This window comes from Rhinolophus ferrumequinum, chromosome 8 (genome assembly GCF_004115265.2).
Source record: "Rhinolophus ferrumequinum isolate MPI-CBG mRhiFer1 chromosome 8, mRhiFer1_v1.p, whole genome shotgun sequence".
NCBI lineage: Eukaryota > Metazoa > Chordata > Mammalia > Chiroptera > Rhinolophidae > Rhinolophus > Rhinolophus ferrumequinum.
The window spans coordinates 44,442,593-44,458,115 of record NC_046291.1 but is presented as its reverse complement, the minus strand read 5'-3'; the positions used below and the strand labels follow the sequence as shown (position 1 = coordinate 44,458,115).

General features: G+C 35.9%; 1 protein-coding gene across 6 annotated transcripts in view; it reads right to left on the bottom strand.

Annotated features, from left to right (window-relative positions):
• Positions 1–15,523, bottom strand: part of PDE1A (phosphodiesterase 1A) — a 316,130-nt gene that overhangs the window by 20,280 nt on the left and 280,327 nt on the right. For all 6 annotated transcript variants that reach the window (XM_033112655.1, XM_033112654.1, XM_033112656.1 and 3 more), the window contains 3 exons: positions 14,026–14,107; positions 11,879–11,999; positions 10,636–10,781 (listed from right to left, as the gene is read on the bottom strand). In XM_033112655.1, the coding sequence (XP_032968546.1) occupies positions 10,636–10,781; positions 11,879–11,999; positions 14,026–14,107 (349 nt within the window). The remainder of the gene's footprint in view (positions 1–10,635; positions 10,782–11,878; positions 12,000–14,025; positions 14,108–15,523) is intronic.

Here is a 15,523-nt window from a genome sequence, read left to right as displayed (position 1 = left end):
CCTGGGTGGCACTGTCTCAGATTCTACTCTTTACTTGGCTTGTCTTGACCATGATCTGATGAAATTTCCTGCACCCCCCCTCCATGTCCTGCTGCATTCACATAAATGCACAAAAGTGTTCTATTTTGACCTACTTCTGTGAACTGGAGATAAGCCATGTTAAAAAAAAAAAAAAGTAGCCCAGATAATGCTACTATGCTGCCAGAGTTGACAGCTATTGAGTTGCACCTTTAAAATAAACAAGTGAGTAAATGAATAACACAGAAGCACACACTAAAAATTCAAGCTGTTATTTAAGCTCTTCTAGGATTAAGTGACTTTGGTGAGTATCACCTCATAGATCTTTATAATTTTGATCTTCCAAATGTTTCATTCTATCAAATGCATACTCCTGCTCTACTGTCCTGATAACCCAATGTAGAATGTTGGTTGCAGAAATTAAATTGGAAATAAGAATAAAATGAATGTATAATATAATATATAATTTACGAGTAATTTAAAATATATGATTTTAAAATTACTAGAACGATCTCATATAAACTGTTAATTACATTTTTGAACCAGAATTAGAGAGAGAATGAGAGCAAACTCTGGTTTTTATCTCTGAAAGACTTTGCTTCCCTCTGATTACTTGTCCCTTCTGAAATCTAAAAAGTACACATCTTTTTTTTCTTTTCTCTCAAAATGATGCTTAGAATTCACAGTCCTGGTAGTTTAGGCGTGATTATGTAAAACTCATTATGTTTTACATGAGGAGTTTTCATTGATTAAAAAGATAATGGGAAGGAATAACTGAAATATTTAATGAACAAATATTTACAAACATAACCTTTTAGAGTAATTCAATACGAAGTAACACGGACATGTTTTTGTTCTTTTCAAAAAAATCTACTATTATTTCCTCTAAGCAACAGATGTAGCAGAGTGAGGAGCGCTGCGAGGGACTAATAGAGATTGCTGGATAATGAGAAAAAGACTGTGCGCAGAAAGTGAACAGAGATCTGTGAGATAAAAGTATGGAAAAATATCACAGAGTGACGTAGGTCTTTGGAAGTCAAACTACTGCTGTATAACACGTGTGGGTATGGTATTTAAACTAACAATCATGTTTCTTCTTCCTGAGCAGCTTCTCTATCAGTCCTCAGGTGATTTTTAAATAGTCATTGAAGAAGCCTCTCTAAGGGTCAGAGTTTGGGAACAGAGACTAAAGCCATTTCAGCTTTGCTTCCTGAAGATTCCCAGGTTTTCCCCAAGAAGCAAAGGAAGAGGATAAAGTAGCATTCAGATGGGATTACTCCTTATTGTTCCAGTGGCGATTCTGTCACACACTGTGAAACCTAATTAAATGGGAAACTTTTCAAAATGGGACAAAATAAGCTGTTGGCGTCGATGTGGGGAGTATGACACAACAGTTTCTTGCATTTGTCCCTAAAGTTCCCTAAGTTAGATACTGAGTGGAAATAAGAGCAAACTGGCTATTTACACTATGTTAGAGTGCTCAATTTTTAAAGTTGGCTTTTATGATCCTGTCAGTATTTTCTAGATAATAATAATTCAAGTAACTGAATTCATGTACCTAACATGTCTTAAGATTTCCCAAGACCTTGGCACAAAACAGAGAATGTTGTTACATTTTTTTTTTTAATTCAGATTTCCCTACAATAGAAAATGTAGTTTCCCTCTGAAAAACTGTTCAAAACTATTAACCACACTGAAAAACTTCAAAGAAGTTAAAATTATGTATTAATTTGCATCACATGATTGAGTTAGTTTTAAATCATTCAAATAATAAAAAAAATTAACCTCTAATTATTTTTCCTGAAAAGTGGTGAAAATACCTGGTAAATGTTAATCAAGTAATATTGTTTTAAATAAAGTTAATTTAATAATCACGTTATGATTAATTTATCTCCTGAAAGAACTATAAAAGATGCTTGCTTTGTTGATGACTATTAACTAATCTGGTTTTTTCTCACTTGTTACCAGGCTCACGCCCATTCAGACAAGTAGATGTAGGTGTTGTTTATGAAGTACCCAGAAACAAAAGCATACATTCTTAATCTTTAGATTAAAAGCCAAGTCCATGTATGAAAGTCTTAGAAAACAGGTAGTCAAGCTCTACCTTCCCACTTACTCCTACAGAAGATATCTAAGTTTCTCATTCACTGGACATGGATGAAAGTTTGTCTCCAAGAGATACAAGAAAGATAAGGATAGAATTCAGATTGGTAATGAGAGAGGTTTAACTCCTTATTGTTCCAGGGCAATTCTTTTTTTTTTTTCTAAATCCGGTGGAACCCAAAGGAAAGTGGAGGAGAGAAAAGAGTTGAAATACACATGAGTACCAGGTACGTATAGCCTCTGACACAGGACCCTGGGTTTTGCCAGTCCCATCACAGTTTGAGATAAATATACTATGTAAAGATTCAAATACTTAATTTAAAAAAAAATCTGCACAGGATGTATTTTTTCTGTGTCATATTTTGTGTCAAGATCCAAAAAAATCCCTGCTGAAATAGGCAACAGTAATTTGGGTCATCATGGATAAATCTCAAAAAACACGGCACTCATGAGTGGAAAGCTATTCATAAAACAGCACATACAGCATGATTCCATTTACACCAAGTTTTAAAACAAACAAAATGAAACCATGTATTGTTTAAGGTTGCACAAAGAGGAGTAACAGCTAAAAAAAAAAAAAAAAAAAAAAAAAAGGAATAATTATCATAAAATTCAGAGTAGTGATTAGACCATAGAAGAGAGAACTTAGAGCAAACTTCTTGGGTATGGCAATATCGTATTTCTTGGCCTAGATGGTAGGTTTTCTCCTTCCCTCCCTCCCTCTTTGACTCTTTCATTCCTTTTTTCATTCTTTCCTTCCTTCCTTTCATTCTCTCTCTCTCTCTCTCTCTCTCTCTCTCTCTCTCTCTCTCTCTCTCTCTCCTTTCTTTAAACATATAATTGTTTGAGTTCCTACTTTGTAACATCACTGTTCTGGAGCTTTGGGATACGTCACTCATTAAAACAAACATCCTTGTTCTCATGAACCTTATTTTTAAAGGGGGAAGACAGACAATAAAAATGATGAATACTAAGTCAATTATTTATAGACTAGACAGTACTGTATCATGGGAAAATGGTTAGGGGAAATCAGGGAGCAAGGCAGGAACATGGGTTGAATTTGAAATTTTTTGCCGGGTGAGGCCTCATTGACAAGGTGACAACTGAAGCTGGACTTGAAAGCAGAGAGGGAGGCAGCCACATCATATGTGAAAAAGGAGAATTTTTAACAAAAATGCTGCTACAAAGTTCTTAAAGCAGGAAGGTATCCGATGTGTTGAAAGACAACAAAAGAATAGTGTGGAGGTTAGTGTAGCTGGAGTAGAGCAAGTGAAGGGAAGAGAAATGAGAATTGAATCAGCAGATAAAAATTATTCTATAAAGAAAACACTAGGCTTACATGGTTTTTAAAGATAAATTCTACCAAAAATTCAATGTCAATTTCAATCTCACACAGACTCAAGAATTTAAAAATTTCAACCCATTTTATGAGGCTAGTGCGATCTCAATAATATAACTAAACAAGGTCAGTATGAGAAAGATAAATGACAAGCTAATCTTACTCATAAATATTGATTCTTAAAAGTCAGTGAAAATAATATATAATTTTTTAAAGTTAATACATCACGATTAAGTTGGGTGTATCCAAGAAATATAATATGGTTCAAGATTAGAAAATCTATTAATATATTTCACTACATGAACCAATTAAAAGGAAAAATCATATGAATTATTTTAAAAGCTACAGGAAATACATTTGCTAAAACGAAACATTTTATTTAAAATACATTTTCTTAACACGTCATATATTGATCGGAATATAATTAACCTCAGAAAGAGAAGATCAAAGAAATTAAGAAACATCACACTTAATGCCAAAACATTAAACACTGTCCCTTCAAATTGAGAGACAGGCTGAATGCCATCACTACGTCCATTTCAGAAAGTTCAGGATAAACTTGCTAGTGCAGTTGACTCAAGAAAAACAATCATGAAAGATACACATTGGGAAAGAAAAAAACTGTCATTATTTGCAGATGGGTATTCAAAAATAAACGTATCTTTATATATCTGCAAGAAATAGCCATTCACAAAAGCAACAAAAAATATAAAATACTGATGAAGAATTCAACTAAGTATATCCAAAATTTTAAAATAAATGATTATTAATTACAAACATTAAGTGATTACATAATATATTATATGCTTCTATAATAAGTATAGTGCCTAACATCTAATAACACTAGTATTTTTATCATTATCATTGTTATTATTATTAAAGAAAAATAAACTTTCTGAGAAACATGAAAGAAGATCTATGAATGATAAGATATATATGAATAGGAAGACAATACAATAAGGATGTCAATCCTCCCCAAATTTATATCAAAGTAATTCCAATCGAAATACTCTTTGTTTTCCTCTTCTGTGGTGCATATGAGTTTCGTAAGCCAAAAGTAGTTCTCAGAAAGTTCAATTGAATCTTATCACACTGAACCTATTCTATGACTCTAGAGCAACGATGTAGGAAATAACACACAAAAAGAAACTAGAGAGCACTTGTGTGTTTGAAAATTTTAATACATATTCTAAAATGTTAAGCTTGCCTTAAACTAGCGCTAGGTTTTCTTCTGATTCTAAACAGCTGTGATTCGTGCACAATGCAAATCCGGTAGCATCTCAGTTCCCACGTTGCCTCCTTTTCTCACTTCTTAATCTTTGAGCCTAGTATTTTGGAGTTTGAATCAATACCAAACAAATCAGTGAATTACTCAGTACAGTCAGAAATATACTGCATACCATTCCAGACTGACCCCCCAGATTCCACTCTAAATTCCATTCTAGTTTTTCTCAAGTACACATTCTCCTTGAGAAGATGGGAAAGAAAGCAGACATGAGATTGATTTATGGTTTTTGCTCCTATCAAAGTGTATTTGGTAGACCTAGTCCAATTTGGAATTCTTGCATCTAAAGATGTACCAAATTCTCAGGTGGCTAACAAAAGAAACTCCTTTGCTTTGAGAAAGAAGAGATATTTATGTTCATCATTCAGGGGTTGCTCTAAACAGAAAGGCTTCTTTTACGGTTCCAAGTGTGAACCTAATGCACTCCTCTATTGCAGCTCCAGACCCAAGTGGTGCTGGTAACATAGGATGGCAGGCCACCAATGAAAATAAGCTACACTTATATGGCATTTTAAAATGTATACATGTCTTTCCTGTGAGTGAGTTGTTGGTTGTTAATTAGGCCTCTGTCACGTTTTGGCCACCAGTATAGGCAAATTTTTTTTCCCTTACTTCCTTAGGTGCCTTGCTTTCAAAGCTGCATCCTATGATCTCCAAGACTCTGGAGCATAATTGGAGATGGGCAAGGACTTATGGGAATGTCTGCTCCTTTCTTAGAGTCGATATTATTTTCCCAATAGTCACATGTTTTGAGGCTAAATTAGACGATTTGCCTAAGACTTTTTAGGTAGACACAGAAGACTGATTCTTCTCACCATTTCCCTCCACCTGCCTCACTATGAAGACAGGCACACACCCTCTTAAAATCTCCTGTCTGCTCTTACATGGTGCAGAAAAAGGTGGAGATTGGGCAGAGTTAAGGTACTAAGGAATGTTGAGTGGTTATGAAAGCATTTTCCTCCCTCAAAATGGGTAAGATTTAACCAACAAAAGTAAACCCTTTGGGATGGAGGAAAACATTGTTTTAAAAAAGGCCCCCTGTTAAAAAGGAATGTGTTTACATACGACACTCGGAGAAAGATGTGCCCAGACCCTTAACAGAAGTCTTGCTGAATGAAATTAGTCTTTAAAAAGAAGCTTCATACCCTGGAGCCTAAGCATCCATACCTTCCACTGCTCTAGGATCAGTGGGATGCTTTTGAGATGTCTGTAAAATACAGTTTCAGGGCTAATATGATGGTGAGCAAACATCTGGGATTCTGTTCAGAGCCTCAGAATTTAATTTATATTCCAAAGCTCTAAGCATCATATAACCTGTTTATTCTCGTCTCAATGCAATTATAACAAAGAAAATTTCATCTTCAGTGTATTCAAGACTGAATACATACATATGTTTGTGTGTAGCAAATCACATTTTTTTCATTTTTATTATGAAATATTCTATTTATACAAATGGATTATATGTATGTGTATCATTAGGTATAACTATAATGATAAAATGAACATTTATGTGTCTAGCACCCAACCTAAGAAATAAAATACAATTAATTCCTAAATAAATGCTCCATCCTTCCTCCCTAGGTTCCGAATATTTCCTCCTAACATTCTCTAGTTTTATCATATGTGTATTCTAAAACCTATTGTTTAGTTTGCAGGTTTTTTTTTTAAAGTTCTATAAATGGCATCTTGTATATTTCAGCAGCTTGTATATTTGATCAACACTGTGTTTTCAAACCCTGTTGAGGCTCACAACTAAAGTTCATTTAACTAAATGGTAGTATGCTGTTCCATGATATGAATACACCACAGCTTATGAATTAATTTTACTGTTTTTTGTGGGGTATTTTTTGATGCATAAACAATGCTGCTATGAAAATTTTGCTCATGTCTTCTGATGTACATGTGCAAAAGTCTCTCTAGGATGAAAATATTGCAGTGAAATTGTTGGGAAATATGGCATGTGCATCTTCAGCTTTGTTAAAGAATCCCAAGTGGCTCTGTAAAATAATTACATAAATTTACATATACACCATTCGTGTGTAAGAAAACCGTAAGTCCTGGCATTATTATTCTTGACTCCTCTCTTGATTTCATACTCCACATCTAATCTGTGAACAAATCCTATCAGTTCTAATTTCAAAATATATCCAGAATCCAATCTCTTTTTGCTATCTCTTCCTACTCACACACACTGGGTTAAGCCAGCATCTTTATGTATCAAGAATTGAGCCACTTACCCCCACCACTACCACCTGTTTTAACCCCCATCTTTCTCCTGGGTTATAAACAATAGCCACCTTTCTGGCCTCCATGTTTCCATTTTTACCTCTCAAAGAGAAGCATACCATTTTTTCCATTCTGCAACCAGAGTGATCCTTTTAATACTTCAATTCAGACCACTTTATTTTTCTTCTTCAAATCTCTGTCAATTAGACTAGCTATCTCTCTTTGGCCAAAACCAATGACGTAGCATGTCACCCATTTATCACATGGCCTTTGTTACTCCCACTTGCTCAGTGTCCGTCAGCTTCATTTGCCTCCCGGTATTTCTGCACGTTGGCAAGCTTGACCTCCCCAATATTTTGCTGGTTATTTCCTATGTCTGAAAATTTATTCCCCACCCTTTACCCCAGAGCTCCCCATAGCTCCAATTTCCTTCATGTACTTACCTAAGTTATCACTTTCTCTGTAAAGCCTTTCCTGGCCACCTTATTTAAAATTGCAATCCTGCTCCTAACTCCCACAGCCTCTTTCATGAAGATAGGAATCATTGTCTCTTTAGTTTTTGTTTTTTTTAACCATATCCCTAATTCCTAGAACACACAGTAGAAGGGCAGTAAATAATAATTATAGTAATGACAGCAACTCACGTAGTGCTACTATTCTAGGTACTTCTAAGTAGATTACATAAATCAGCTCATGTAGTTAAAAAACCAATGTGAAGAAAGAGGACTTCCTGTTACAGTGATGTAAAGATTTCGAGTGTTTCCACAGAAAACAAGTATGAAATTGGAAAATATTAACAAAAACAACTATTCCATCACACTGGAAATCAATCAAGACAACACAACAATTTGAGAAACATTTCCTTGTGAAAAATTGCTGAAGATTCAGCTAAGAACAGAAGGAAACTGTGACCTTCTTACCTGGAGCTACTCTGGACCTCTCTCCACCAACCCCAGCTTGAGAACTGCAGCAAGAAACCAGCTTTACTGCCAGCAGTGGTTTACTCAATTTGGGATGCGAAGAGAGGGCAACCCTCCCCTGGTTTCTCCTACGTAGAGTGGTGGATTTAGTTTAGAAAAAATGGGGAAACACCATAGCTTTGCAACCCTGAGGTTGTGGTCCATGTTCGGAGTAAGTGGTAGACCAGCAGGATTTATAGAAAAATCCTAGCAATTAGGGGTCATAAAAGGGCTGAGACATCCCTCCACACTTCCCTGGCTAACTGAGGAACTATGCATGCATGGCAGAGATCTTGAGAGAATCTTGTGCACTAGCTTGATTTTTCAAAACTGTTGGAAAGCAGACATCCTCATATTCTTGAGTTTCAAGGGTGTATTTTAAAGTTTTATTAATATAAAGTCAATCTTTTTAAAACATTTTTAAAAAATATCAAAGACAAGGTTTTTTAAGATTTGTGTGATATTTGGTGGAAAGATAAAGTTACTGATTAATGTCACTCTTATCTACTGTTGGTTATGCATTTAAAATTTTCTAATTAATTATGAAAATAATAGGAATAGAGTGTACATATTTCAAACCATAAAGAAAATTAGTTGGAATGGAACAAAAGAAAAGAAAAACCTCAAGCAATAAAAATGAGCACAAAAGAAGTAGGAGAACAGAAATAGTAGATTAAAAATGCTCCTCTGAATTTTAAGAATTTTTATCATGATTGGATATTGAATTTTCTTAATGCTCTCTGCATTTTTTGAGATCTTACATTCTTTTCCTTTTATCATTAATTTAGTGAGCTGTAGTAATAGAATTTTAAAACGTAGAATCAAATTTGCTCTTTTGGCATAAACCCAATGAGGTGGTAAATTCAGTCTGCAAACCTCTGACTCCAGAAAAGGTAAGTAGATGCTCTCAAGAAAGATTCTAGCTTCAAAGTTTCCTCACCTCTCTAAATTTCTGTTTTACCTACTGTCATCTGGATCTTGTATTGTGTTCTTTACTGAGTGACAGTAACATAGCATTACAAAGACTCTCTGTAATGGCCAGGACTGGCTACATAATTGCAGGGCCCAGTGAAAAATACAATGAAGCTCCTGGCTCAAAAATTATGAAGAATATCCAGACGATGATTGTAGAGCATTCAAATAAGCACAAGCCCATTCTGAGTATAGGGGTCTGTGTGACCACACAGGGTGTATAACCTGTGTAACCCAGGTTACACAGGCTGTAACTCACTGGCTGTATAGAGCCCCCAATGCTTGGGAAACTCTTTCCTTTCAACTAAGATCAGACTTATGTGGCTGGGAAAATACGAGTTATAGAATCAGCTGAAGGCACTAGATTGGTATTTCTTTTCTTTATTAATAGCAAAGGTTGAGGAATCGTGTGACATGATCCAGGATTAATTAACTATTTAATTAAACAAATATTTGCTAAGTGCCTATTATATGTCTAGCACTGTGCTAGTCGCTGAGAAGACACTGGAAAACACAGTAGACCATATACCATAGAATATACATTCCTATGCGGAAGACACGTGATAAATATGGAAAGGAATAAACGAATATCATTGATTATGAATTAGTGATAGCACTTTGAGGGGACTAAGCTGGGCTCTAATAGTGAAAAATAGGACAGAGGACATAACTTTTATTTGCCAAGGACGGCCTCTCTGGGGGGCTGCCTAGCGTAGGGTTGTAGGGCACTACGTTTGGAATGAAGGAATAAACTCTAGCTCCTTCACTTACTAATTGTGAGATTTAGGACAAATCACAAATCACAAATCCTCTACCTCAGTTTCCTTATCTGTGAAATGGGAATAATAATAGCATACACCTTGTAAAATCTATGTGATAATTAAATTAAATGAGTTATTAAGTGCTGTGTTTTTCAAACTAAAAATTAAAACAGACTCGCCAGCCAAGAAGTAATCAGCCTTGCAGAGAGTTCCAAGAGGAGAATTTCTGGCTGAAGAAACAATCATTTCAAAGGCTCTGGGGTATTTGAAGAAACTTCCAGAAGGCCACTGTGCAGAGAGTATAAAGCATGAGCGAGACAGGGCTATGGAAGAGAATGTGAGAGATAGCAAGGGCCAGATCTGAAATTTGAAAGCCAATCTCCTGTATGAAGGATAATGATGAATACTAACTCACACACCCCATAGGCCAAATAGACTAATGTATTTGAATCAGAAAATATGACAAAAATAACTAGAGCTAGATTCACATTTGTTTTCTTTGGTGGCAAATTACACATGATTTTTCCAACTCATTGGTGAAACTGTCAGCCAAAAAACTTAGTAAAATTGAAAAGAACAAACAAACAAACCAGACATCCAAATCTCTGACACTAGATGTTGCATTCCAAATACAACACAAAAGCCATTTGCAAAGCCCCAAAACACAGGCTCAAAAGTACCTCTAGAAATGAACAGGAGGTTGTTATGCCATATAAAGTTTGTTGCCATTTTATTATCCCATCCTTCAAATCCACTTCACTGCCACCCCCTGACACATACATCTGCAGTCCTTGTGGCATAAACAGAGCAGACTCTCTTTTCTTTAACAGACAAAACCAACTTTCTTATGAATAATCAAAGGGTAGCTAAATTCCAAATACCATCAAGGGTGTGCATATTTTATGAAAACATCCAAAATCTCAGAAGAGTTAAGATAAAGAGAGAAGGCAGTAGGTACATAAACAACCATACCTTGCGCAGCCAGCTCTTTCCATCTCTCCTTGTTCTGCTGGATGATGTCCACTAGGTTGTTTTTGAAGCTCTTCAGGTCCACACTTGCAAGGGAGTAGTCTGGGGAATAGGTTCCATCGTTCATGGTGCCTTTCATATTTGATCGTCTAAATGAATCAGCAGTGTGTAAACCCATAAAGATACTTGAGCTAACAGTAACAGTAAGAAACCAGAAAATACCAAGGTCGGAATATGGGCTGAGGGAGCAAAGCCTAAATGAAACCCTTTATAAAAGCTGATAGAGAAGCAGGATGGCAGGTGCTCAGGACCAGTTCTGAGCATGTGTTAGTGTTGCTTCCCTCCCTCCTTTCCTTCCCTCATAGAGAGGGCCAGGGACTCTGTCTGGGGCACCCTGGGTCTGAGAGGGACTCTCAGAGAAGTAGGTTGGGGTGCTCATGTATGACAGGGTGGTGAGGCCTGATGAGAGCAGTACCTTGGGGTGAGCTGACTTAGTGGTGAGTCCACTGGTGACATTCACAAAATGGGCATTACGATTCTGGGGCCCAAAGCAGGTCCCACACGCCCCTTCCTCCACCACTGGATCTCAGGACTAACCTGGATCTTTCTCTGGTAGAACATTTCCTCTGTTTCCTCACTGGGGCAACATTTAGGGAGCCTGTTGGTATGCTATCAGGAAAAGTTATGTGTTCCAATAGGCAAGAATTTAGCATGATTTTTCTGCAACTGGAAGTTTTACATAATATCCCTTAACAAATTTACTGATGGAAAAAAATCTAGTTTGAAATATTGTAAGTTGTATATATAATGGACTTTACTGTAACATGTTATACAAATCCGTTGTATTCATGTCATCCAAAAGGCTAACTTTGATACAGGCATCTTTCTATACAAATGGGTTGTGATTGATTTCCTTGTAAGCAAACCAACACACCCAAATATGTAACTATATATCCATGACATAATATCTATATCTCAGTAAAAATTCAAATAATTTTATTCTCTTGAGTATTGAATACTATTCCGATATATTCCTTAGAACTTTGATATTTTTTTGTAGTGGACATCAAGTTCTTAATTTCAAAGTCAAGTGCTATATAATACACAGCCACTAGGTGGCAATACTACCTAATAATTCTTGTAAAAATTTCCTGCCTAGATGTAAGAAATAATAAAGACAATCATAATTAAAAGGTTACGAAACATCACAAATATGAACAATAATGTAAAAAAGAAAATATCAAACCTGTTTGCCCCGTAGGAAGAATTCGCGGTTTTCGAGTCTTCCTCTATAAGAGGAATAATAATTTTCTCTGTTGAGTCTGTCAGAAGAGAAAATGTTGGCTCTACTATGAAATCGATAAAACCTACAAAGCAAAAAAAAAAAAAAAAAAAGAAAGAAAGCAAAGAAAAGATAAATTCAAATGTTACAATTTACTGAATTCTAAAATTAGTAATGATGAATCTCTTATTCCCCTGATAGCAAATATCTACTATAATAGTGGTTCAGTTTACCCCTTGCAATTTTTAATCCAATAACACAATCTATAAGGATAGTCTAAGAGCTGTGTAAAATATTTTATTAAGTAGCGGAAAGTGATACACTTTAAACTTGCCAACAGAAGTTTATTGGCTTTCCTATTTAATATTCAGCCTCATACTATTTATTATTAACAATAAATTCCGATCTAACTAGAATGAATATATTTTCCTTTTTCAATGAGAGGGATCATTACCCTTTCTGAAAGGTCTTACTTTGTTGTTGAAGTTTCTTATTGACCATCAAGAAATAATATCTAAGCTCCAAAGAAACAAAATAATTGAAGTTTTTACTCAGGCAACAGGAAGGCAAACTTTTTTTTTCTTCTTACTATATCAGTCAGAGTTTATTATTCTCTGTATGAAAGTGTTAGTTCACAGCATGTGGGAATGTTCTGTCAAATTAGTGAAAAGAACACTACCATCTCTAGGAGACAGCATTAATTCCCCCACTTGGAGATGTCAGGATTGAATAGAGACTTCAACATTTAAAGTACTCAATACAGAAAAACTACACACAGAGAGAATAAGACACTGTCCTCTAGGGGGCACTTACCACCCGTTTTTAGGTGGAGAAGGAAAACCCATTCTGAGCTCTGTGTACTTTCAACACCCCCAGGTCCCAGGAGAGGTATGGCGCTGGAAATGAAATGCTTGTTGCCTGAAACACTCTTGGAGGCAATGGACTACCATCGAATGTAAGAGAATAACTAGAGGGACGGTTTTAAAGTAAGAGTATCCTGAGAAATTGAGAAATATACACATCTGAATAGTAGCCCATCCATCAGATACATGGATAAAAGTAATTCACATTCCAAATAACTAGATTAGCCAGAGAATTACATTAAGGTGCATTTTTAATTCAAAAAACTTCAGTAGTTTTGTGTTTTAAATGACGCCTTCACGTCAAAGCAATGTTAACGGGCCACCCAACGTGCTATTTCAAGTTCTGGTTATGGTTTTAAATACTGGGCACCAACTGTACTACCATGGCAGCAATTTATATTACAGCAAAAATGTTTCAGAAACTTCCCTTCACCCCAGGTTGCTGGAGGAGGTCCTTAGCCTGCCACATTCACACCTGCATGACAGGTACCTGTGTTACAGCATCTAGAGAAACAGCTGTTGGAACTTGGTGGGAAGGGGGAAAGGTCAGAGCAAGAAGCTTTCTTATGGCTGACCCCTGCTTTGTAGGAGGTGGGAGCAGCTAGAGAGGTAAGGCAGCCATCTAATAGTTACAAAATAATGAAGATTCTGTTCAGGGAATAACTATTACAAATATGTGAACTATGCAGCCTAGCAATGATATGTTTTAATAATGGGTGGGACTTAAAAGTCCCCAACACAATACAAATGAAAAGAATGAATACAGTAGGGAGCAGTACCATTTTATAAATTTCCTATTGTTGGCTTATCTATTCATATCATAAGAATATTTTTGTGCAAAATAATATGAGCTAGTGTATTAGCATATTATGCAATTGTGATAACAGAACATATTAATATTTTCATTGAATTGTTCTATATTCAAAGGATTATATTACAAATAATAATCAGCAACAAAACAGCAAAAAATGCTCTCTTCCACAAGATTAAAATCCTCTCTTTTTTGTAAAAGGATTACAGACAGAATAACAATTACATTTATGAATACTGCTTTATTGAATTCATTTTGTGAGAATGTTTTAATAACTCTTATGATTTAGCATCATACAGATGGGTCAAATGAAAAAAATTATCATGAATATGGAGTGAGGTTTTCATAGGCATTGCCCCTTTGAAAAACATGGTGTATTCGTTTGAAAACTGACAAGCACACACCCATTCTCCCTGACCACCAATTTTCAGTATTACCTATTTGTGACTGGGCCACAATGGTTGACTTCCGATCACAAAGTGGAGAAAACGGAAGTCCTAATTCAGCTTCTTTATCTCCCTGTGGAAAGGAAAGCTCATTAGTACAGATTTGATTTGGAGAAGCTCAGATAACAAGCAGATTAGATAGATACAAAGCCTAAAAAAGCTGCATCTTTCATTTCTTTATTGGCATTATGTATTTATTTATTTATAAGGTGTGATCAAACAATATGGTGAATGTTTAAAAAAATTATTACAGTAAAAGACACTATGCCATTAATCCTTCTCAAAATACTCCCCCTCATTTTGAACACACTTATCCCATTGTTCTTGCCACTTTCTGAAGCAGTTCTGGAAGTCCTCTTTCATGAGAGTCTTTAGTTGTGATGTCATGGCTGCCTCTATGTCCTGCACTGATTCAAAATGTTTACCTTTCATGGTCATTTTGACTTTGGGGAAGAGCCAAAAGTTGCACAGTACCAGATCCAGTGAATAAAGAGGATGAGGACACACTGTAATGTTTTTATGTGACAGAAATTGCCGTACCAGAAGCCATGTGTGACACGGAGCCTTTCCCTGTTGTGATTTCAAAAATACTGTGAATGCTGTTGCCGACTGCCATCCAAAGGAAAGGCAGTGATCTTCATTATGGGAAGTGGCACATCAAACCTTAGTGACAGTGTGTGACAAGTTTCAACTTGTTTGGTGTAGTCAGTAGGATGTGAGCTACGGTTGAGAGAAGGTGAGTTTTAAAGTGTGTCATAACTCATCCTCCATCATGACAACACTCCATGTCACACATTGCTTCTGGTATATGTCAATTTCTGTCCAGTAAAAACATTACAGTGTGTCCTCATTCACTTTATTCACCAGATATGGCATCATGCAACTTCCGGCTCTTCCCCAAAGTTAAAATGATTCAGGACATCGAGGCAGCCATGACAACACAACTGAAGACACTCAAGAAAGAGGACTCCCAGAACTGCTTCAGAAAGTGGCAAGAAAGATGGGATAAGTGTGTTTGAAGTGAGGGGAAGTGTTTTCAAGGGGATTAATGGCAATGTGTCTTTTACTGTAATAAATTTTTTTAAATTTAAACATTCACCGTCTTTTTTTAATCACACCACATTTTTATTTATTTTTTTATTTAGATAAAACCAAAACCTGAGTCTGGGTATATATATATAATTTTACTCTGATGGTCTCCTTTGGGAACATATTGCAGAGGGCCAAAAACATGAACATGTTCAGCACATGGACACTCTGCTTTGGTATTACAAGCCCTTGATTAGAAAGAGAGACACACCTTGCTCTTTTGAATTTTCTGAAGTCACGATAAAATAGTCATCTCAGTGTGTTATTTGGCACTTAATTAACAACAAAGCTTACGAATTTTTCTGCCCTTTTTTTATTTTGTCCCATAACAAATACCTCAGCAGATCTTCAGTATCAAGACTTCATGATTAGACTGCTTTTTAAAATTAAAAGTAGATGA